The following is a 24,728-nucleotide window of genomic DNA, read 5'->3' as shown; positions in this document are numbered from 1 at the left end:
GAGAGAAATATCTTGGTCAAATGCCAACTTTGTATAAAAAAATGGGAAAAGTTGTCTTTTGCCAAGATATTTCTCTCACCCAGCATGGGTATATGTAAAATGACACCCCAAAACACATTCCCCAACTTCTCCTGAATACGGCGATACCACATGTGTGACACTTTTTTGCAGCCTAGGTGGGCAAAGGGGCCCATATTCCAAAGAGCACCTTTAGGATTTCACAGGTCATTTACCTACTTACCACACATTAGGGCCCCTGGAAAATGCCAGGGCAGTATAACTACCCCACAAGTGACCCCATTTTGGAAAGAAGACACCCCAAGGTATTCCGTGAGGGGCATAGCGAGTTCCTAGAATTTTTTATTTTTTTTCACAAGTTAGTGGAAAATGCTTTTTTTTTTTTTTTTTTCATACAAAGTCTCATATTCCACTAACTTGTGACAAAAAATAAAAACTTCCATGAACTCACTATGCCCATCAGCGAATACCTTGGGGTCACTTGTGGTGTAGTTATACTGCCCTGGCATTCTAGGGGCCCAAGTGTGTGGTAAGGAGTTTGAAATCAAATTCTGTAAAAAATGACCTGTGAAATCCGAAAGGTGCTCTTTTGAATATGGGCCCCTTTGCCCACCTAGGCTGCAAAAAAGTGTCACACATCTGGTATCTCCGTAATCGGGAGAAGTTGGGGAATGTGTTTTGGGGTGTCATTTTACATATACCCATGCTGGGTGAGAGAAATATCTTGGCAAAAGACAACTTTTCCCATTTTTTTATACAAAGTTGGCATTTGACCAAGATATTTATCTCACCCAGCATGGGTATATGTAAAAAGACACCCCAAAACACATTCCTCAACTTCTCCTGAATATAGAGATACCAGATGTGTGACACTTTTTTGCAGCCTAGGTGGGCAAAGGGGCCCACATTCCAAAGAGCACCTTTCGGATTTCACAGGTCATTTACCTACTTACCACACATTTGGGCCCCTAGAATGCCAGGGCAGTATAACTACCCCACAAGTGACCCCATTTTGGAAAGAAGAGACCCCAAGGTATTCGCTGATGGGCATAGTGAGTTCATGGAAGTTTTTATTTTTTGTCACAAGTTTGTGGAATATGAGACTTTGTATGAAAAAAAAAAAAAAAATCATCATTTTCCACTAACTTGTGACAAAAAATAAAAAATTCTAGGAACTCGCCATGCCCCTCACGGAATACCTTGGGGTGTCTTCTTTCCAAAATGGGGTCACTTGTGGGGTAGTTATACTGCCCTGGTATTCTAGGGGCCCAAATGTGTGGTAAGGAGTTTGAAATCAAATTCAGTAAAAAATGACCTGTGAAATCCGAAAGGTGCTCTTTGGAATATGGGCCCCTTTGCCCACCTAGGCTGCAAAAAAGTGTCACACATCTGGTATCCCCGTACTCAGGAGAAGTTGAGGAATGTGTTTTGGGGTGTCTTTTTACATATACCCATGCTGGGTGAGATAAATATCTTGGTCAAATGACAACTTTGTATAAAAAAATGGGAAAAGTTGTCTTTTGCCAAGATATTTCTCTCACCCAGCATGGGTATATATAAAATGACACCCCAAAACACATTCCCCACCTTCTCCTGAGTACGGAGATACCAGATGTGTGACACTTTTTTGCAGCCTAGGTGGGCAAAGGGGCCCATATTCCAAAGAGCACCTTTCGGATTTCACAGGTCATTTTTTACAGAATTTGATTTCAAACTCCTTACCACACATTTGGGCCCCTAGAATGCCAGGGCAGTATAACTACCCCACAAGTGACCCCATTTTGGAAAGAAGAGACCCCAAGGTATTTGCTGATGGGCATAGTGAGTTCATAGAACTTTTTATTTTTTGTCACAAGTTAGTGGAATATGAGACTTTGTAAGAAAAAAAAAAAAAAAAAAAAAATCATCATTTTCCGCTAACTTGTGACAAAAAATAAAAAGTTCTATGAACTCACTATGCCCATCAGCGAATACCTTAGGGTGTCTACTTTCAGAAATGAGGTCATTTGTGGGGTGTTTGTACTGTCTGGGCATTGTAGAACCTCAGGAAACATGACAGGTGCTCAGAAAGTCAGAGCTGCTTCAAAAAGCGGAAATCCACATTTTTGTACCATAGTTTGTAAACGCTATAACTTTTACCCAAACCATTTTTTTTTTACCCAAACATTTTTTTTTTATCAAAGACATGTAGAACTATAAATTTAGAGCAAAATTTCTATATGGATGTCGTTTTTTTTGCAAAATTTTACAACTGAAAGTGAAAAATGTCATTTTTTGCAAAAAAATCGTTAAATTTCGATTAATAACAAAAAAAGTAAAAATGTCAGCAGCAATGAAATACCACCAAATGAAAGCTCTTTTAGTGAGAAGAAAAGGAGGTAAAATTCATTTGGGTGGTAAGTTGCATGACCGAGCAATAAATGGTGAAAGTAGTGTAGGTCAGAAGTGTAAAAAGTGGCCTGGTCTTTCAGGGTGTTTAAGCACTGGGGGCTGAGGTGGTTAAACAAGACTTTCTAGAGCAGCTTGCTCGTGACCTGGTTCTGAATGATGATGCCCGGCTAGTGGACATTGTGTGCCTGTTTGTTGGCTGCTTAAAGGGCTTCTGTCACCCCACTAAAGTGTTTTTTTTTTTTGGGGCTACTTAAATTCCTTATACTGCGATATATCAATCTATAATGCTCTTACTCATTTTCGTTCAGTAGTTTAATCAAAAAACGGACTTTTATAATATGTAAATTACCTCTCTACCAGCAAGTAGGGCGGCTACTTGCTGGTAGCAGCCGCATCCTCCTCTCATAAAGACGCCCCCTCCTCATGTGGATTGACAGGGCCAGCGAACACGCTCGTCCTCTGACTGGCCCTGTCTGCAATTCAAATCCCGCGCCTGTCTTCATTCGGCGCAGGCGTTCTGAGAGAGGGAGGCTCGCCTCCTCAGCACTCCCTCAGTGCGCCTGCGCCGATGACGTCTTCTCTTTTGGTGACGTCATCGGCGCAGGCGCACTGAGGGAGTGCTGAGGAGGCGAGCCTCCTTCTCTCAAAGCGCCTGCGCCAAATGAAGACAGGCGCGGGATTTGAATTGCAGACAGGGCCAGTCAGAGGACGAGCGCATTCGCTGGCCCTGTCAATCAACGCGGCTGTGGCGGGGACCCGATGTGTGACAAGGCAGCCCGATGCCGTGCAGAGGCTGCCCAATGCCTTGCACGGCACCGGGACCTGCCTTCTACGGGTGCCCAGGAGATCCAGCCTCAGGCCCTATATAGGACAATCGCCCAAAAAATAAATAAATTATGTCTCTCAGACTATGGAGACATTAAAACATGATTTTTTTTAGTTTCAAAAATGCTTTCATTGTGTTAAATGTAAAAAAAAAAAAAAAAGTATACATATTAGGTATCGCCGCGTCTGTAACAAACTGCTCTATAAAAGTACCACATGAACTCCCTCAGGTGAACACCGTAAAAAAATAAAACAAACGGTGTCAAAAAGCCATTTTGTCACCTTACATCACAAAAAGTAATAGCAAGCAATCAAAAAGTCATATGCACCCTAAAATTGTAACAATGAAACCGTCATCTCATCCCGCAAAAATGATACCCTACCTAGCGTTGCTAGGTCAAAACATTCGGGGCCTGGGCCCCTGATGTTTTGTCCCAGGCCCCGAATGTCCTGCCTGCCTGTTAGATATAACTGTATTGCCTTCCTCAGGACGGCAATACAATTGAATCTAATGCACTGCAAGAGCTGAAGGACCTGTGATGACCTCACAGGTCATGGGATCAGTTCTAAATGCAGTAGCTGAAAAGGAACTGGGATGATGTCACCATCATGTGAAAAGTGCAGGAGAGGACGGCTCAGCAGTGAAGAGAAGTGCTGGGAAGAGGCTGAGGTGAGGTCTGCTACATGAGGAGAGATAAATGAAGATTACTCAGTGTGAGGCAGAGCAATGTTGGGAGTTGTAGTTATTTAACTGGGACTGTATATTAGGGCTGAAGGGAGGGAAGTAATTTATATGGGGCAGTGAGGTGGAGTGATGTTAATTACATGGGACTGTTATTTACATGGGACTGTATGTTGAGGGGTAATGTTATTTACATGGTGCTATATGTTGAAGGCAGCTGTGGGAGGAAGCAATATTATTTACATGGGATTAAATGTTAAGGGATAATTTTATTTACATGGGACTGCATGTTGGAGGTGGCTGGGGAGGGGGTGATTTTATTGACATGGGACTGTATGTTGAAGGTGTCTGGGGGAGGGAGTGAAGTTATTTATATGGGACTGAATATTGAGGAGGTGATGTTATTTACATGGGACTGTATATTGGAAGGGGAAGGAAAGATGGTGTGATGTTATTTACATGGGACTGTATTTTGGAGGGGGCTATAGATAGTGAGGGATGTTATTTACATGGGAATGTATATTGGAGGGGGCTGGAGAGATGGTATGTACCGTATATGGGACTCTATTCCGGAGGGAGGGAAATAGTGTTATTTACATGGGACTGTATGGCGGAGGTGCTGAGGAATTATAATTTCTGAGGACACTAAACAGCGGAATTTACCAACAGGGGGCACTGCAGGTGGCTTTATAAATACTTGGGTTGTTTCAGGGCGAGCATTATAACAGTAAGGGGACGATATAAATACTGGGGGCAATGTGGGGGCATTTTAAATCCAGAGGACATTAGGCGTTCTTATTACTACTGGGGGCTCTATAGGAGGGTTCTGCATTATTTCTACTAAGAGCACTATGGGGGCCTTGTAACGGATCTCCTAGCACCCCGACTGGGTACCTCCGTCGAATGATGCTCCTAGCGCTTCCCGAGGAATCCAAAAACTCCACTTGACACCGCAGACCCCATGAACCGCCGAAGCTTGGTTGAGGTCTCACCGTCTCCTACCCACCCTGGACCTACGACAAGGCTCCAGGCTCCAGTGGGTGAATCTCTCCTAAATCCAGAAAGCAGGAACAGCTCTTACAAGAGCTAATAGTATAGCCAGGGGAGTATAGCAAATCTTCAGCGTATAGCAATCCCCAGTGTCGATCAGTTACCCAAACACCAGCCTCAACATGATGAAGGGTAAAACAGGAACTCTTTATTTAACACACAAGCATTGACTTATACACATTTTCCAACAAGGTTACCACCCACAGGGTTTTGTAAAAACAACCAATAAACACGTACAATACAGTAAAACACTCCCACACAAAATCCTCCCCTCTGCCTGTGATACAATTACCTCACACGGGTTAATGTAATCATCACAGGCAGGAGAATACACAAGGTCTTCTGTCCTGGAGAAAACCGAGGAGTAATTCAATTATCTCTCAGGACAAAGGGAAATCGCCAATACACACGTGGAGACAATAGGACAGACATCACTACTCAAATATACAATGTTCCACCCTTTACAGTACACATAGACATTTAACATATTCCAAAATGGCACGAATTAGACCAGGGGTTCAAAAGTTTAGCATGGGCTGATGAGAGGGCCCATAATCCTGGGGCAAGAGGCTGGCAAACAGGCCCCTCCAAAACCCAGTGGCGAGGTTGGTTTCGCCACAGGCCTTATTACTACTGAAGGGTCTGTAAGGGCATTATTAATACTGGAGGGCTCTTCTACTAATGGGGGCACTTTTGTGGAGCATTATCTCTGTTGGGTCCAGTAGTATTACTGATGAGAGCATTCTAGAAGGGAATTACTATTGGTGGGACTATGAGGAGTACTGTTACTATGGGGGGCACTCATTTTAATTCAGGATAGTATTTGGGGGTAAAGAAAAGTGAGGAAGCTCAGATGTCTGTACGTCACACTCTGAAGACGAGGCAGCTGAAAGAAGTGTCTGGACCGAATGGAGAAGATGATGACAGAAGATCTACATCAGAGGAGACGTCACCTAGGAGGCCCTGGATGTGAGAGGTACAGTGCTGCCCATAATTATTCATACCCCTGGCAAATTTTTACTTAAAGTTACTTTTATTCAACCAGCAAGTAATTTTTTGACGCGAAATGACATAGGTGTCTCCCAAAAGATAATAAGACGATGTACAAGAGGCATTATTGTGGGGAAAAAAACATTTCTCAGCTTTTATTTACATTTGAGCAAAAAATACAAGATGTTCCGCACTGTGGAAAATCTCAGAGGACGTGGTCGGAAACCAAAAGTGACACCTGTGCTGGCCAGGAGGATAGTTAGAGAGGTGAAAAAGAATCCAAGGATCACCACCAAGGCCATCCTGGTGAATCTGGGCTCTGCTGGTCTCAATGTCTCAAGGAAGACAATCCAACGGACACTGCACACTGCTGGGTTCCACTTCTCCAGATAAGGCACACAAAAGCTCGCTTGGCCTTTGCAAAAGCTCATCTGGACAAAGAAGAAGACTTCTGGTCTTCTGTGTTATGGTCAGATGAAACAAAAATTTTATTGTTTGGTCACAATGATGTTTCCTTCATTTGGTGTAAAAAAGGAGAAGCCTTCAACCCAAAGAACACCATCCCCACTGTCAAACATGGTGGTGGGAACCTAATGCTTTGGTGGTGTTTTTCAGCCAATGGACCAGGGAACCTAATCACAGTAAACGGCACCATGAAAAAAGAGCAATACATGAGGATTCTCAACGACAACATCAGGCAGTCTGCAGAGAAACTTGGCCTTGGGCACCAGTGGACATTTCAGCATGACAATGACCAAAAACACACATCAAAAGTGGTGAAGAAATGGTTAGCAGACAACAACATTAACGTTTTGGAGTGGCCCAGCCAGAGTCCAGACTTGAATCCAATTGAGAATCTGTGGAGGGAGCTAAAGATCAGGGTGATGGCAAGAAGACCCTCCAACATGAAAGATTTGGAGCTTATTGCTAAAGATGAATGGGCAAAAAGCTGGTCTGCAATTATAGGAAGCGTTTGATTGCTGTAATAGCCAATAAAGGCTTTTCTATTTATTATTGAGAAGGGTATGAATAATTTTGGACTGGACACTTTTTGCTTAAATGTAAATAAAAGCTGAAAAATATTTTTTTTCCACAATAATGCCTCTTGTACATCGTCTTTATATCTTTTGGGAGACACCTATGTCATTTCCTGTCAAAAAATGACTTGCTGGTTGAATAAAAGTAACTTTAAGTCAAAATTTGCCAGGGGTATGAATAATTATGGGCAGCACTGTATGTGCTGCTGGATAGCAAGTACAGTAAAATGTCTTCAGTGCTAGTGCTTGCAGGGGGTAGGGGGAGGGGATGCAGTTGTTCAACTTAGAGAATTGGGCCATATGCATTGGTGCTTGGGCCCCGGATCTTTTGAGACACTAGCAACGCCCCTGGCTCTCAAACTATGGAGACACTAAAACATAATTATTTTTTTTGTTTCAAAAATGTTATTAGTGTATAAAACTTACATAAATAAAAAAAAGTATACATATTAGGTATCGCTGCGTCCGAACTGCTTTATAAAAATATCACATGATTTAACCCCTCAGGTGAACACCATAAAAAAAAAAAATCGAATAAAAATGGTGTCACCTTACATCACAAAAAGTGTAATAGCAAGCGATCAAAAAGTCATATTCACCCTAAAATAGTACAAATCAAACCGTCATCTCATACCGAAAAAAATGAGTCCATAAATAAGAAAGTCGGCCAAAAAAAAACAAAAAAAAACTATTGCTTTCAGAATATGGCGACACAAAAAAAATTTTTTTTTCTAAAATGCTTTGTTATGTAAAACTGAAACAAACAACAAAAAAGTAGTCATATTTGGTATTGTCGTGTCCGAAACAACCTTCTCTATAAAAATAGCTCATTATCTAACCGATTAGATGAACGTTGTAAATAACAAAAAATAAAAACAGTGCCAAAACAACTATTTTTTTTGTTACCTTGCCTCACAAAAAGTGTAATATAAAGCAACCAAAAATCATCTGTACCCTAAAATAGTACCAACAAAACTGCCAGCTTATCCTGTAGTTTCCAAAATGGGGTCACTTTTTTGTAGTTTCTACTCTAGGTGTGCTTCAAATGTGACATGGCAAGTTAAAATTATCCCAGTGAAATCTGCCCTCCAAAAACCATATGGCGTTCCTTTCCTTCTGCGCTCTGCCGTGTGCCCGTACAGCAGTTTACGACCACATATGGGGTGATTGTGTAAACTAAAGAATCAGGGCAATAAATATTGAATTTTGTTTGGCTCTTAACCCTTGCTTTGTTAGTGGAAAAAAATGATTAAAATGGAAAATCTGCCAAAAAAGTGAAATTCTGAAATTTCATCTCCATTTTCCATTAATTCTTGTGGAATACCTAAAGAGTAAACAAAGTTTTTAAAACCAGTTTTGAATACCTTGAGGGGTGTAGTTTCTATAATGGGGTAACTTTTTTGGAGTTTCTACTCTGGGGGTGCATCAGGGGGGCTTCAAATGGGACATGGCGTCAAAAAAACAGTCCATCAAAATCTGCCTTCCAAAAACCATATGGCGTTCCTTTCCTTCTGTGCCGTGCCGTGCCGTGTGGCCATACAGCAGTTTACGACCACATATGGGGCGTTTCTGTAAACTACAGAATCAGGCCAATAAATATTGAGTTTTGCTTTATTAGCCTCACAAAGTGACTTCAGATCTGAACTGGTCCTTAAAAAGTGGGTTTTGGAAATTTTCTGAAAAATTTCAAGATTTGCTTCTAAACTTCTAAGCCTTCTAACGTCCCCAAAAAATAAAATGGCATTCACAAAATGATCCAAACATGAAGTAGACATATGGGAAATGTAAAGCAATAACTATTATATGAGGTATCACTATCTGTTTTAAAAGCAGAGAAATTAAAATTTGGAAAGTTGCGAATATTTTGATTCAAATTTACCACTGTCATGAAGTACAATATGTGACGAGAAAACAATCTCAGAAAGGCTGGGATAAGTAAAAGCGTTTTAAAGTTATCACTACATAAAGTGACACATGTCAGATTTGCAAAAATCTGTCTGGTCCTTAAGGTGAAAAATGGCCCGGTCCTTAAGGGGTTAAGAATAGCATACCATGTACTATAGCATTACATTAACACTAAAGCACATTAGTAAAATGGCTGCCTGTACAAAAGATTGCATGGCTAGCTAACAGTAATAACTCCCTGAGTAACAATTACAACTAACTGAACAGCTCTGGAACACACAATATGGTGGAGTTTGAGAAGGAGACATGCATAGGACAGCTCTGCTAATGTGTCCTGGAGACTGGAGACTTCTCTTTCCCAGGATGCTTTGCACTGCCACAATGCAGTGCACCACCCTCAATACAATAGTATTGTAACAGGAAAAACAAGGTGTAATACAACTTAACACCGCTAACACACTAAACACTTCAGAACACACCGCTAACACACTAAACACTTCAGAAATACCAAGACTGAGGCAGACGTGATCTGTAATGATTCTCTAAGGCTAGTTTCACACTAGCGAGCCTTCTCCGGCAGGCTGTTTTGGCGTGTGAACAGCCTGCCGGATCCGTGCTGCCGCTAGTGCATGCGTGCCGGTGGAGGTCCGCTCCAGCCCCATTGACCATAATGGAGGTGGGCCGGAGTTCCGGCAGCAGCACGGCAAACATGTCAACAACCTGCTGGAGAAGGCTGCCGCTAGTGTGAAACTAGCCTAACCCTGCTGGGCAGAACAGGTAGACATAAGTTCTGAGGATTATTTGTCAGGGGGGGGCTGGATTCTAGGCCCAACCAAGAAGGGGGGTCCTGATCTCCATGTTTGATTCATTCCATATTGCAGGTGAATGTGTGTTTAAAGGGAACTTGTCACCTAAAAATGCCTCCCAAACCGCCAGCATTACCTTAAAGTAGCCAGCAGTCTGTTCCTAAAGATGCTTTTCTTCCTCCGGCCAGATGCACCAACATCTTGAAAAACGAACTTTAATCCCCTGCACGCGCTATGCAACAGCAGAGTTTGAAGTCAAGGGGGCAACGGGCTCCTCGCTTCAAGTCATGATAACCCAGCCCCCTTTCCTTGCCCCTTCACCTCTGATTGACAGCCGCGCACGTGAACGTCTGACGCGCACTCATACTCGGCTGGCTTTGCTGAACAGCCGAAAGCTATCAGCTGTCAATCAGAAGTGAAGGGGCGGGGGGGCGTGGTTATCCTGACTTGAAGCGAGGAGGCCGCTGCCCCCTTGACTTCAAACTCTGCTGTTACATAGCGCGTGCAGGGAATTAAAGTTCGTTTTTCAAGATTTTGGTGCATCTGGCCGGAGGAAGAAAAGGATCTTTAGGAACAGACTGCTGGCTACTTTAAGGTAATGCTGGCGGTTTGGGAGGCGTTTTTTAGGTGACAGGTTCCCTTTAAACAATCTAAACTACAACCACAACTTGTGGCACCTGAACAGAGAAGAAGGAACCACCAAATAAACATGGGTGCAATATATATATGAATTACATCACCACAGTACTTCCCTCAAAGTAGTCTCCTGCCACACTTAATGCTGTTTCTGGTAGAAAGCTCTGCTAATCCTGTACAATGATTTTTATGGTCTCATATTGCAAACAAACACGTGAAAAATACATAAAAAAATATTCTATGTGTGTCCCAGAAGATCAGCCATCCTCTCCCCCTCCTTCTTCCCTTCCACCCTCTCACAATCTGCGGTGATCAGTTGAGATATGAATTTAAAAAAATTACTACCTGGTACCAACGGCATCTCTTTCTTGACCAATGGACTTATCCTGTTTTTGCAATAAGCCAGAATTTCGATTAAAAGGTTATTGTTGAGATCAGACAACTTGTCAATATTCAGTCTCCAAAACGACTTGCTTTTGGTCGTCTGTGGCAATAAAAGAAGCATAAAATTACTCGTCATTATTCTCATGCGTTCATAAACTAGTCCTGTATAATCTTAGCTTTCAAGCAGGTTTTTGAAGGTCCTTGCTTTCTCTGCAATAGTAACTAAAGCAGATGATTGCACACATATTACGCACTTAAAGGAATAAAATTCCTGTCAGTAATAGAGAAAAACTAGAAGGAGCATCTGCTAAAAAACTTGCATAAAGATATGAGGTGGTGAAATGCAATTTGATGCATTTGCCCTTCTAAGCTGACAGTCCAGGGGCGTTATACAAAGTCAGTTTAAAGGCTATGTACACCTTTGGTGACATTTTTATTTATTATTCCATTGCACTCATTTTGAGCTGAAAATATTTTTTTCTACCTACAGTTTTGAGCCCTTTCTCTGTACAGCCTTGAGATTCTTCAGTAGCAAGATCTGTATTTGTACTCAGTTTTGTCAATATCTCTGATATCCGACCTCCTAAACACTTATTATAGCTCAATTCTTATGTTATTGATGAGAATGTGGCTTAAATAAATGGTGTATTAGACAGCCCTATCATGCACACGATTGAACATGGGAAGGAGCAATCTCTATGCCATTGCTCGTCCCCATGCTGTACAGTGGTTTGCTGGCAGCAGATCGTAGTTAGACAGCACGATCTGCCGCTGGCAAATCCTGATCTTTCATTGTGCAATCGGCAGCAGTATTACACTGCAAAATGAGCGATAATGAGCGTTCATTCGAACTCTTGTTAGCAATCGGGCACAAAATCTGCCCGTCTAATACACCCTTAAGTGTTTTTTAACTATTAGCAATTTAGAGCTAGGGTTTATTAGATGATGGGATAAAGTGAACTTGAAAGTACCATTCACACAGCTAGACAAACTGTTAACCCTTTGTGACAGAATGGCAGAATTTTTTTAATGAAGACTAATTGGCAAAAAATTATTTTTAGCCCAAAATAAGTAAAATGCAATCATAAAAAAATGGTGTACATAGCCTTTATATCAAACTATATTTTTATATTAAATGAATTAGATTTTTAGGTAAATGTACTCACCGTCTACACTGTATTTTGCTCCCTATTCATGCCATGCTGATTCCATCTTGAAATCTGTATGTTGTTACCTGCACTACATAGACTTTACCTGTATGCAGGGGTGTAACCGAGTCCAGGGAGGGGGGGTTTGCTGCGCTCACATGTAATAGGGTCCGACACTGTCACTGTTCTTCATGCCGGGTCCCCGTCAGAGCGCTTATCACAGCAGTGTTCCATCCACTTGGTCCGGCATCTCTCAGGCCCCAGCGCTGCCCTACTAGTAGTATTCACAAACGAAGTGGGTGGGCGGAGCCTTATTAACATCGGTCAGGCTCCACCCATCAGCGTCATATGTGAATACTACTAGTAGGGCAGCGCTGGGGCCTGACAGATGCCGGACCGAGAGGATGGAACGCTGCTGTGATGGGTGCTCTGACAGGGGCCCGGCATGAAGTACAGTGACAGTATCGGGCCCAGTTACCAGTGAATGAGGACTGTGGGAACATTACTGTGGTCACCATAGGGAGATTACTGGGGGCAGTGAAAGGACATTACTGGGGGCAGTATAGGGATATTACTGGGAGCAGTGGAAGGACAATACTGGGGCAGTATAGGGACATTAATATGGGAGCTATAGGGACATTACTGGGGGTAGTGGGGGGATATTACTGGGGGACACTGTGGGAATATTATTATTATCAGAGACACAAAAAGGAGCATTAATATTACTGGAGATATGATTACTGGGTGCACTGTGGGAGCATTATTATTACTGGGGCACCACAGGGGTTATTTTTATTACCAGGGTCACTAAGGGTAATTTTTTTTTTACTGAGTCACTATGGGGTCATTATTATTACCAGGGACACAATATGGGCATTATTATTATTGGGGAATATAGCAGAACTATAGGGTCCTTTTTACTGGGGGAATTATGGGGGCATTACTATTACTGAAGGCACTGTCAGGGGCATGTGGGTGCTTTAATAGTTGGTATATGTGCTGGGGAGGTGCTGATGGATTTCTGGTGTGCGGATAGTGCTGGAAAGTTTGGGAGTGAGTTATATGGTACGTCCAGGGAGGCCCTTTAATTTCCCATCCTGCATAAGCTACCAGCTAACTTGAGCAGCCAATGGCTGTTGGGTCTTTGGAAGGGCAGGGGAGGAGCACTGTGGAGAAGAAGGAGATCTGCCATTATTGTGCCATGCTTGCTTCATCAGCACAGTCAGCAGGTAACTAAACTTAATCAATTTCATCACATGGATTTCATTACAGTAGGGGCTCATTTACGCGACCATATGTTTTTTGCTGTCCGCAAAAATGCAGATCCGGTTTTTTTTTCCGGACAGTTCAGAGTGTCTGCAAAAAAAACGGATTGCATTCCACATTTTTTGCAGACCCATAGACTTCAATGGGGCAAGGTCCTGATTTTCACTGACATAGGACATGTTTGATTTGTTTTGCGGGGCAGTGGAATAGAAGCAAAGATGCTGACAGCATACGGTGTGCTGTCCGCATCTTTTGGGGCCCCATAGAAGTGAACAGGTCTGCAAAATTGCGGATCAGATGCGGAAAGCAACATACAGCTGTCTGATCGAGCCCTAAGGGACATTAAAACAGGTCATTTATATTTTACAAATTGGGGGCATAATTTAATTAGTAGGGGCTCGGGGAGTCCACACATGGTGTAGACGCTACAGTTTGTGTAGTGATCAGCGGCAGTGTACTACAACGCATTCAAACATATTTTGCCCTGGGGTCCATAGAACTCTAGTTATGCCACTGCCCATAAGGCTATGTTAACACCAAGTATATGACAGGATGTAGGGTCATTTTGTTGTACATCTACTCACTCTCCTAGTTTGGAATACATTTTTCCATCTGCATTGAAAAGTGCATTGAAAATTCTCACTTAAAGGGGTTGTCCCACAAAAAAATATTCTACAGTTTTCAAACCAGCACCTGGATCCGAACACTTTTGTAACAGCACATAATTAAAAATGTTTTATAGCTACTGAGTTATTCAATGAACTCTATCTATATAGCGCCACCTGCTGTTTGCTTTTTTCTAATTCCTCTGTCCTGCTAATTGAGATGGAAGCACATGCTCCGTTCCATCCTTCAACTATTATGAGTTGCAGAAAAAATGACACACCCCCTGAGAAAGGACACGCCCCCTAAGCGGACAGCTTGAAGTAAATCTAGCAGTACAATTGGAGCAATGAATGGGGAGATCTCTGGATCCATGTGAGGTACAGGGCTGGTTCTAGCTTTGTTAGAATGAGGTCATCCTGTACTAGATTATTGTAGTAAAAAGGTAAAGAAGGCGGCACTCACCCATGCAATTCAATAAAAAGTAATCCTTTATTTCATCCGAGGTGCAATCAAGATATCAGCAGAGAGGCCACTGAGGAAGCGTGTTTCTGCGCGAAACGGCCGTCGCTGCTATGTGTGGATTGAATGTTATCTGCCCCGTCATCTCTGCTGATATCTTGATTGCACCTCAGATGTAATAAAGGATTACTTTTTATTGAACTGTATGGGTGAGTGCCGCCTTCTTTACCTTTTACTACATTGGTTTCTTGTTTCCTGGTTGGCTTGTGCACCACCGCTGTGCAGAGGTGCGCCCAATCCGGTTTGAGGATTTTGGTGGTATATTTACTGACTGAGATTGTAGCGGTGCCGTTTCTATAATATCTTTCTTATTTTTGATGTACTAGATTATGTTTGATTTTCCTTTTTTTCAGTTAATTGTGGGATAACCCCTTTAATTGTGAATTCAACTCTAGAAGGTAATGGAGATTAAAGAGGTTTTTCTGGGAGTATTATATTGATGGCTATCCTCATCGATATATGACTGGTGGGGGTCCGACTTCCATCACTGCCACGATCAGCTATTTGAAGAGTCCGCAGCGCTCTGGCACAGTACCGTACATTGTATAGTGACTGTGCTTGGTATTGCAGCCCAGGCTGGTAATGAGCTGCATTCAGCGTCGGACTGGCCCACCAAAGGACCCCCTGGTGGGCCCAGGCTCTGATACCACAGTGGGCCTCTAAGGCCTAGTAGAAGTAAACTCATTTGGAGCAGCCTTTAAAACCAATCACGTACTACTATGGTTTATTTCTTTGAATCAAAACCTAATAGACTTTATTGATAATATATTGGTTGGGCCACAAGAATTGGGGTTCCTTGGGGCCACCAGAGGAAATAGTTGGCCCATTCTGATCTGATATTGATTACCTATCCTGAGGATAAGTCATCAGTATTCTACTCCCAGAAAACCTAATATTGGGTATTTGCAAGGCTATTCCCAATGTTATAAGAATTTTGATTGTCATGAGAGTTTTAGTTAATAATTTGTAATGATTTCAGTAAAATGATTACCAATCGATCCGCACGTAACGGTTTATTACGCACCAACTGAAATGCCACATTACCTTAATTGGATAGGAACCTAGGGCTGAAACACTAACTTCGTACATCGGGGTACAGTTGGCAGCGTTGTTATCCCATTTGAAAGCAACGTTAAACATGTCATCCATTGTAACAGTGATGTTGGTTGGAGGAGGGAGGTCGTCTGTGTGGAAACCAAACATACAGGCGCTTTATGGCATTTTGTTATTTATGACCTCATGCAGCTAGTTATGTTTTATAAAGTGATGTATGAGAGGCTCTGCTCATAATTAGGACAAGCCTCTTATGTGGGCCCTCCCATGATGGTGAGCCCATCACCAGGGGTCTAGCTGCTGGAACCACTGGCGGTTAGCAGTTATGATCGGGGGAGCTACAAGTAGTAACCTAAAGCTTCTGGGTCCCATCACAAAATCTGTCATAGGCCCCCAACCTACCTTGCACCTTTTATAATACTGGTTTCTTCTTATGTGGTACAGGAGCATTTGATTCCCAGTGTGACAGCCAAATCTGTACCTCATACAGCTATGCCCCTGACCTATTTCATAAGAAGGTTTATAGACAGGGGTTGCTATTATCTGATATCTTGTGCAAAGTGGAAGGAAGTTGGAGATTCTTAAAAATGTACACAATTAATACTCTGAGGCTGTTCATTTGTGCTGTTCATATTACTTTCCAGGTAATGTTCTGCATTGAAATTTTTTATTTTTATTTTATGTGCAATATATATATATATATATATATATATATATAGTATCATTAACATATACTTTGGTAGTACCCAACCCCTGGCATTCCCACCGTTACAAAACTACAACTCCTTGAGGTTGAGTAAAAATCCTCTTACCATTTTTGAGGAGTATTTTTACCCGAGGAGGAGTACAAAAGTTGCAGTAATACAAATACATAATATGTATGTACAATTGTTCACATCTGCGTTGGAGGCTCAGTTCAGGGCATCTGTCACAGATTCTGTCGAAAAGACCGGACAAAAAAGACTCGCATGTAGGATTTTTTTGTCTGTGAAAAAGACAGGATCTTGAACGGACTTCAATATATAGTCAACGGAGTCTGATCAGCTCCATTTCTGTCAGTTAGGTGCCCGATCCAGCACTTCCGTTATTTTCGTTGTTCTGCTGATCTAAAAGAGCAGAGCAACAAAAATAAATAGTAGTGGTGTAAATGTGTCCTCCCGTCAGCTTCTCCAACACACAGTCCCATGTAAATAATCACACCCTCCCGTCAGCTTCTCCAACACACAGTCCCATGTAAATAACATTGCTTCCCTTGAGTGAATGCACAGCAGGATATTATAGCAAAGTGATAAAGTACAGTCCAATATAGTGGATCTTCCCTGTACTTTATCACTTGACTATAATAGCCTGCTGTGCATTCACTCCAGACTCTAGACCGCACTGCATAGTCTGTTTTCATCATTAATGGCTGCGCGCCCATTAACAATGAAGACCGATCATGTACTGTGGTCTTCATTAGTTAACTGTAAGGAAGTTGGGGGCTAATAGGCGGCACAGTATTTGACCGCAGAACAACCGTATCACCGCCGCTCCATGTGTCCATACCCCAATACCACTCTGTACACCTAGGGGGTTGCATGGTACCACCTATATATTTTTTTATTATAATTTTTTTTGGTGCTCTGCTGCCACTGCATGTACCCAACCCCCCAGCACCGAGACCCCCGCTGATCTCTATAAGTAGGAGTCTGAAGTGCTTAGTTGCTTCTCCTCACTGTTAAGTGCGGTAGTGAAGACGGTCCCATAGACTTTCTATTGAGGCCATCTGCAGTATTGCGCTCACCAGTGAAGAGATCAGCGGGGGGACTCAGAACTGGGACCCCACTAAATTTGACTACACACCAAGGCCGCTTTACCCCGCCAGTGAAGATCGCATGCCTTCCTCCTCACTTAAAAATGGTGTGCCGTACGCTCCAGCAGCCCGCTCAGACCGACCAATAACAAAGCTCCTTACTGTAAGGAGCTTCGTTATTGGTTGTTTCAGGTCTGTGCCGTTCACAGTGCTCACTGCGCTGATGAATGGCAGGAAAAGTCTAAGGCGTATTGGTATGCTTTAGACTTTTTCAAGGAGTAAAATGGCCTGAACAGGCGTCTATGATACTTGTGCAGGTGTCGTTGCGACCTCTGAACCACACGCTTCAGACCACTGATATACTACCCAAAAAACAAGATATTTCCATTAGGGCAAGCTAGAGCTGCATCTACAGGTAAACATAATTCAAAAAATTTAGAGCGTTTTGTAATAACTATTGCCCAATGCAAATGTTTTATTTATTATAAAACTAATGCAATTATGTGGAAAAAAATGCTTGTGGTATATGAGATCCCATACAACATCAGGAGAAAACCAGTTCAACTCATCCATTGTTATGCTCCAAGGACACATGGACATGCTAGGCAGCACTGCTTACCATCCAAGTGCAAGCTTTCCAGCATCCACTATCAGGGGCATAAAACCACTTCATTTGTTAAACATTCATAAAAACCCATAGCAAAGTGTAAAATGGAAATCAACGCTCACGCATTTTAACGCTTCGCACGGACCTTAGTCATCGCATACATGGGTGTTCACACAGGTAAATTAAAAAGAAATCGCATTCAAAATCTTGGGCTTCATGCAGAGACGCCAGCTGGTGTAAGGAGTCTTACAGTCTCTTCCCTTTTCCTTGGGGAAAGATTTGCAAATTACCTCTCTTTCTCTCTAGTGCCACCTATAGGTAACTACCCTCTAAGTCAATCTCTGACCTATTAAAGTTCATTGAAACATGACTTGGGATCTGCATACTGTAGATAGCCGTCTTGGGTTTCCTCCTCCTTGCAGTACAGAGCAGGGTACTGGTTGACAACTTACACTCACCTAAAGAATTATTAGGAACATCATACTAATATGGTGTTGGCCCCCTTTTGCCTTCAGAACTGCCTTAATTCTACGTGGCATTGATTCAACAAGGTGCTGATAGCATTCTTTAGAAATGTTGGCCCATATTGATAGGATAGCATCTTGCAGTTGATGGAGATTTGAGGAATGCACATCCAGGGCACGAAGCTCCCGTTCCACCACATCCCAAAGATGCTCTATTGGGTTGAGATCTGGTGACTGTGGGGGCCATTTTACTACAGTGAACTCATTGTCATGTTCAAGAAGCCAATTTGAAATGATTCGAGCTTTGTGACATGGTGCATTATCCTGCTGGAAGTAGCCATCAGAGGATGGATACATGTTCTCATTCTGTTTACGCCAAATTCGGACTCTACCATTTGAATGTCTCAACAGAAATCGAGACTCATCAGACCAGGCAACATTTTCCCAGTCTTCAACAGTCCAATTTTGGTGAGCTCGTGCAAATTGTAGCCTCTTTTTCCTATTTGTAGTGGAGATGAGTGGTACCCGGTGGGGTCTTCTGCTGTTGTAGCCCATCCGCCTCAAGGTTGTGCGTGTTGTGGCTTCACAAATGCTTTGCTGCATACCTCGGTTGTAACGAGTGGTTATTTCAGTCAACGTTGCTCTTCTATCAGCTTGAATCAGTTGGCCCATTCTCCTCTGACCTCTAGCATCCACAAGGCATTTTTGCCCACAGGACTGCCGCATACTGGATGTTTTTCCCTTTTCACACCATTCTTTATAAACCCTAGAAATGGTTGTGCGTGAAAATCCCAGTAACTGAGCAGATTGTGAAATACTCAGACTGGCCCGTCTGGCACCAACAACCATGCCACGCTCAAAATTGCTTAAATCACCTTTCTTTCCCATTCTGACATTCAGTTTGGAGTTCAGGAGATTGTCTTGACCAGGACCACACCCCTAAATGCATTGAAGCAACTGTGATTGGTTGACTAGATAATTGCATTAATGAGAAATAGAACAGGTGTTCCTAATAATTCTTTAGGTGAGTGTATATGTTTCATGAATAATATACCTGATACTACAACAGTAGGTTCTTCTAAAGTCATGTAAACAATGGCTGGTTGGCACTCAATATTTGGGGTTGCATAGATCACTCCATTTATAATTCTAAAATTATTTATTTGTTAATAAACAAATTAACAATACTAACTGACTCTTAAATTGTGCTGCTGAATGAGATATAAGGAGCCAACTAATGGGGACTATTTTTAATATTGTGATGGTTTTTAAATGACACCTGTTGGTGACATTGAATACTGCGCAGTATTGGTTATTCTGTTTTATAACAAATTGTTTATGAACGCATACAGTTTTAACAAATAAGTAATTTTAGAATTATAAATGGAGCGATCTATGCAACCCCAAATATTGAGTGCCAACCAGCCATTGTTTACAATATATTTTTTCTATACAAAGACATAGGGGTGTGCCTGCTGGAGTGTGCACCGTACCGTGTTGAAGTGAGGTTTGAGCCACTGGACAACATATATTCTTCTAAAGTCATGCCAGGTATAGTAGGTTGAAGGCAAGCTCTTAACATCCACAATCTTACCACATTGAAAAAAATATCATTCCTCATTATCTAAGTCTCTGTAAGTACCCACAACTGTATATTCTCATGAATTTACAAAGGATTGAAAAAGAATATGCACTTAAAGGCTTGGTACACCTTTTGGGGGCAATTTTTTTTCATTATTGCATTGTACTCATTTTGAGCAATTTTTTTTTTTAAACGGGTCTTTATTTAAAATATGGCACCCTTTTTTCTGTACAGAGCTAAGATGCTCTAGTAGCACTCTCTGGATTTTCTGTCTTTTCCGTCAGACCAGGAGCATACGGGCTCCTTATCTCTGCTCTCTGACATTATAAACACTCATTATAGCTCAGTTATTATTTTACTCATCAGAATGTGGCTTAAATAAGTGTTTATTATCTTTTAGTATTTTATAGATTAGGTTTATGAGATGACAGCACAAAGAGAAAGTAAAAGTACCAGTCACACAGCTAGAAAAACAGATAACCCTTTGTGACAGAACAGTTCAATATTTGAAAAAATTATTTTTAGCCAAAAATGAGTAACATGCAATAAAATTAAAAGAAATTGCTTCCGAATTTGAACATAGCCTTTAAACTTGTGCACCTTATGGTGCCCTATAAATAGTGTGCATTCTGCAAGTTATCTACAAAAATTTAAGGCCATAGACCTTTGAATGCTTTTTTTTTTAATTACTGCATTATATGTATTTTTTTGTTAATAAATGAAAGAGCTTTGCAACTAAATTTATTATGAATAGTTTGGCTTGTAGAGCTTGCAGTATAATGCAGACTGCTCTGTATTAAATCTGTCAGACGAGCTCTCAGATGGCCATTTCTGAAGCTTATCTGAGCTCACAGCTAAAAAAGAATAAAAAAATAAATTTACAGTAGATTAGATGGGAATTGAGCTTCGACTAGGTTCTGGAGAAGACAGAGAGGGGTTGCAGCTCCTCTGATTGAGCAGTCTACATTGTACTGTATTGTATCCAAGCTTTGCAAGTTAAAGAGAAAACTGATAAATGTCTATTGCAAATCTCATCTTTTTTTTTTCTTGCCTCTATATTCCAGGAGTAAATTGCCATTTCTAAACCACAGCATCTGTGGTCAGACTCCGTGGATGATATGAATATTTATTTTTATTTAAAAAATTGTGAGCTCTGGTTCATCTATTAATGTCCTTTGTCCCTGGACTATTCCAGGAGCTAGTTTAGAAGAGCTCATTCATGTAGGCTACTTTCACATCTCCGGTGAAAATTGCCGGATTCTACAGTTGACTATAATGGGATTCGGAGGTGATCTAGCCGCTTTCTGGCATAAATCCCGTATTTTGGCCAGGCAAATACTGCTGCATGCAGCGTTTTTTGTCTGGCTGAATCAGACATGCCAGAGATGTGAAAGTAGCCTTACGTGAACATAAAACCTTGACTGTTCCCCATAACATGATATTATCAGAAACATTTTTTTTCTTCAAAAAGTTCTAGATGTAGTCGTTTTACAAGTTGCTATTATTTTGGAAAGTGAGGCAGGTAATTAATCTTTCTGCATATAAATGAACTGATTGTCAATTGAGGATATTGTCTAAAGGGCTTAATTTTTCCCCTTCCAGTAATTTGGATCGCTTTACGGTAATTAAGGACGTTAATTTGTTTGCAACGAAAATGATTTTAAAGGGGTTATTCCATGGCTAATGTAGAAAATGAAACTCAGATCACATAGTACATGACAATCTCTTTGTAACAAAGCTAGAACCAGCCCTGTACCTCACATGGATCCACAAATCTCCTCATTCATTGCTCTGCTATATTTATATCAAGCTGACAACTCAAGGGGCGTGTCTCAGCTCTTCCTATCACAGCTCAGGAGGCAGCTGAAGGATTAAACTGAGCATGTGCGGCCTTCTCAGTGAGCAGGTAAATAAAATAAGAAAAAAAAACAAACAGCAGGTGGCGCTATACAAATACATTTTACTGAATAACTCAGTGTCTATGCTAAATGTTTAATTACATTGAATTACAAAAGTATTGGACTTCCGGTTCCGGTGTGCACATGTGAAGACGCGCGGTGGAGAAGCTCCTCATACCCTGCTACATATCTGGGGATTGCCGGGACCAGAGGCCTGATCGCTGCCTCTCATCTTCAGTCGGGAGGCACATGGACAAGTTTTTAGTCTGCAGTGGCTCCCCACAGACGGACTCTCCTCTCCCGCCATGGGATATAGCCCAGCTGCAAACAGGCAAGATGGCGGAGGTAAGCGGAGAGCAACCCGCTCCTCTTCTCAGCCCCCCCTTCCACCCGATGCTGACAACTTCAAGGGTGAACAGCCACCACAAACTCAGCAGCTGCAACAGCTCCAGGAGATGGAGCTCCCAAGTAAAGAAATTGCGCTGGCAGTCGCGCAGATACTAGCCCCTGATATAAAGGCCACGCTAGAATCTACTATTACTGCTACGATGAAGCAGCTACAGCAGGACATCGCACAGAATTCTTCTCATATTCGCGACTTAGAGCAAAGAACAGGGGCCCTGGAAGATGAACTGTGGAAAACTCAATCTCAGGTCAGAGAAATTGATTGCATTAATCAGGCCCTGCAAGAAAAAGTGGAGGACCTGGAGAACCGTTCCCGGAGGAGTAATATCCGGATTATAGGTCTTTCTGAGGACATTCCGGCACATCAGTTGGCTAGTTTTTGTTCCTCAGAGCTCCCACAAGCGTTGGGGTTTGAATTACCGCTTACTGTGGAAAGAGCCCATAGAATCGGCCCTCCCAGGGAATCAAATGTCCAGACCGAGGCCGGTAATAGTAAAATTCCTAAACTACACAGACAAGGAATCTATCTTGCTGATGTATAGACGTTTAAATCAGCCTCTCATGGTAAGAGGTAATAAACTTTTATTGTTTGGAGACTATTCTGTGGAAGTGGCTAAGAAGAGAAGAGCCTTTTCCCAGATTTGCACACAACTAGTACAAAAGAAAATCTGATTCGCCCTCATTTACCCAGCCATCCTGCGTGTCTTTAGAAAAAATGGGGGGACTGACACCTATATATCACCAAGAGATGCGATGGAGGCCTTGGAAGATTGCGACTCTTCTGGCAGCCCGAGGCCAGGAACAACACCCAGAGGACGCTCATCACCCAGAGGAGGTCGTTCAGGCGGGCAATTGAGTTCGAGATCTTTTGAAGCTTATCCGAACATGTCTGGAGAAGTTCTCAGTCAAGTATCTAACTCGGACTGGGACTGACTTCTGTTATTAGAAGCCGCTCAGGCTTTGCTGACTCTTGCGTCTCCCGCAATCCTAAAAAATGTTTGACTCTATACTGGTATTTTGGGGGTGTACATCGATGTGAGTACCTTCTTTTTGGGGGGTTGGGGGAGGGGAGTAATTACTGCTAGATATCTACGGGTAATAGGGGCAAAAGTAAGATGGGATTGCGTTGGAGGGAATCTGGCGAGACAGAGTCCGACTACTCTCGCCAGTTCAGTGCGAAAAAAGTGAAGTCTAAAAAGTCACCATATGGATCGTCAAGGTTGATACGAACGAAGCGATTTGGTATTGTTATTGTTCTAAGGTTGGGGGAAATGTTTTTAGTTACTTATTCGGTTATGTTTTGTAGATGTGCTGCTCTTATTACATGTTACGTTAACAAACGTAAGATGCTTCCTCCGGGGGACGCTTCTTGCAAGTTCCTTTTATTATATATTTTATGAAAGTATTCATCTGGAATGTAAAGGGCCTCAGAGCCCCGCAGAAAAGGTTAATGGTACTCAAACACCTTAAGAAATTAAATGCAGACATTGCATTGCTTCAAGAGACGCACCTGAAGGAAGCTGATTTGTGGCATATGCAACGTCTATGGGTGGGACGTGTTTTAGGCTCTCCATCGAGAAATAGGAAGGCAGGAGTGGTAGGTCTTATTCACAAGCGGGTGAGTCATATGATGTTGTCTCAACTGAATGTGATGAGGAAGGCAGCATTTTATATCTCAAGCTAAACACGGTTGTGGTACCCCTGAGCATATTTAATGTTTATGGGCCCAACTCTGGTCAAGCCTCTTTTTTCAGAAGCCTGGAAAGTAAGAATTTTCAGGAGATGGGAGATCTCAATGCAGTACACAATCTGGTGGAAGATCGAAAACAAACTCAACCCACGCATCAACCTCAGCAATCCATTGGGGGTGGGAGGTATTCCTTGGAACCCTTTTTGAGTTCCACGGGACTGATAGACATATGGAGGTTCCTGAACCCAGTAGAGGGAATTCACTCATTTTTCTCATGTGCACCGGTCGTGGTCTAGGATTGATTATGCCTTGACCTCGCCGCAGCTCTTGAAAAAAGTTCTACTAGCAGAGATCACAGACATGGTGGTGTCGGACCATGCCCCGGTGTGCATTACACTTGTTGATACTGTCCCTAGAGGTACTGACCGAGTGTGGCACCTGCCTAGCTACCTGATGTCGGATGATGATTTTACAGATAGGCTGAGAGGTTGGTGGTGGTAATTCCTAGATAATAATGCAGGTCATAGAGATAAATCACTGCCTTCTCTGGGACACGGTAAAAGCGGTTATTAGAGGAAACATAATCTCGTACACAACAGCCAAAAAGAGAAAAGTATGGCTTGGGCTCCAACAGGCCACGGAAGTAGTTCGTGGTGCATACACCTCTTTTCTAGCGAACCCTACCGAAATCAAAAAGGTCAAATGGGTCACGGCGAAACACAACTATGATCACAATTTAGAACAGCAGATAAAGTTGCACATGGATTATCACTTAGCTAAATTGTTTTAAGTACGGCAATAAAGCAGGGAGAATGCTGGCCAATTTGATAAATGCACAACGCTATAATCCTGCCATTAAGACAATATTAGATGAAACTGGGAAAAAACACACAAATCCGAAGGTTATTGTGGAATGATTTAGGAAATATTATGAAGCGTTATACTCCCAGGATGAGTATAACCAGTTGAGAGCT

At 42.2% G+C, this 24,728-nt stretch overlaps 1 protein-coding gene across 2 annotated transcripts in view; it reads right to left on the bottom strand.

Annotated features, from left to right (window-relative positions):
- LOC120977924 (interleukin-13 receptor subunit alpha-1-like) overlaps positions 1-24,728 on the bottom strand; it is a 135,474-nt gene that overhangs the window by 50,174 nt on the left and 60,572 nt on the right. The window contains exons 2-3 of one of the 2 annotated variants that reach the window (XM_040406095.1): positions 15,308-15,447; positions 10,686-10,824 (exon numbers count right to left, since the gene is read on the bottom strand). In XM_040406095.1, the coding sequence (XP_040262029.1) occupies positions 10,686-10,824; positions 15,308-15,447 (279 nt within the window). The remainder of the gene's footprint in view (positions 1-10,685; positions 10,825-15,307; positions 15,448-24,728) is intronic. The other variant, XM_040406096.1, reaches the window with a different exon arrangement.

The sequence above is a fragment of the Bufo bufo genome, chromosome 8 (assembly GCF_905171765.1).
Source record: "Bufo bufo chromosome 8, aBufBuf1.1, whole genome shotgun sequence".
NCBI classification, from domain to species: Eukaryota; Metazoa; Chordata; class Amphibia; order Anura; family Bufonidae; genus Bufo; species Bufo bufo.
This window is presented reverse-complemented; position numbering and strand designations above follow the sequence as displayed.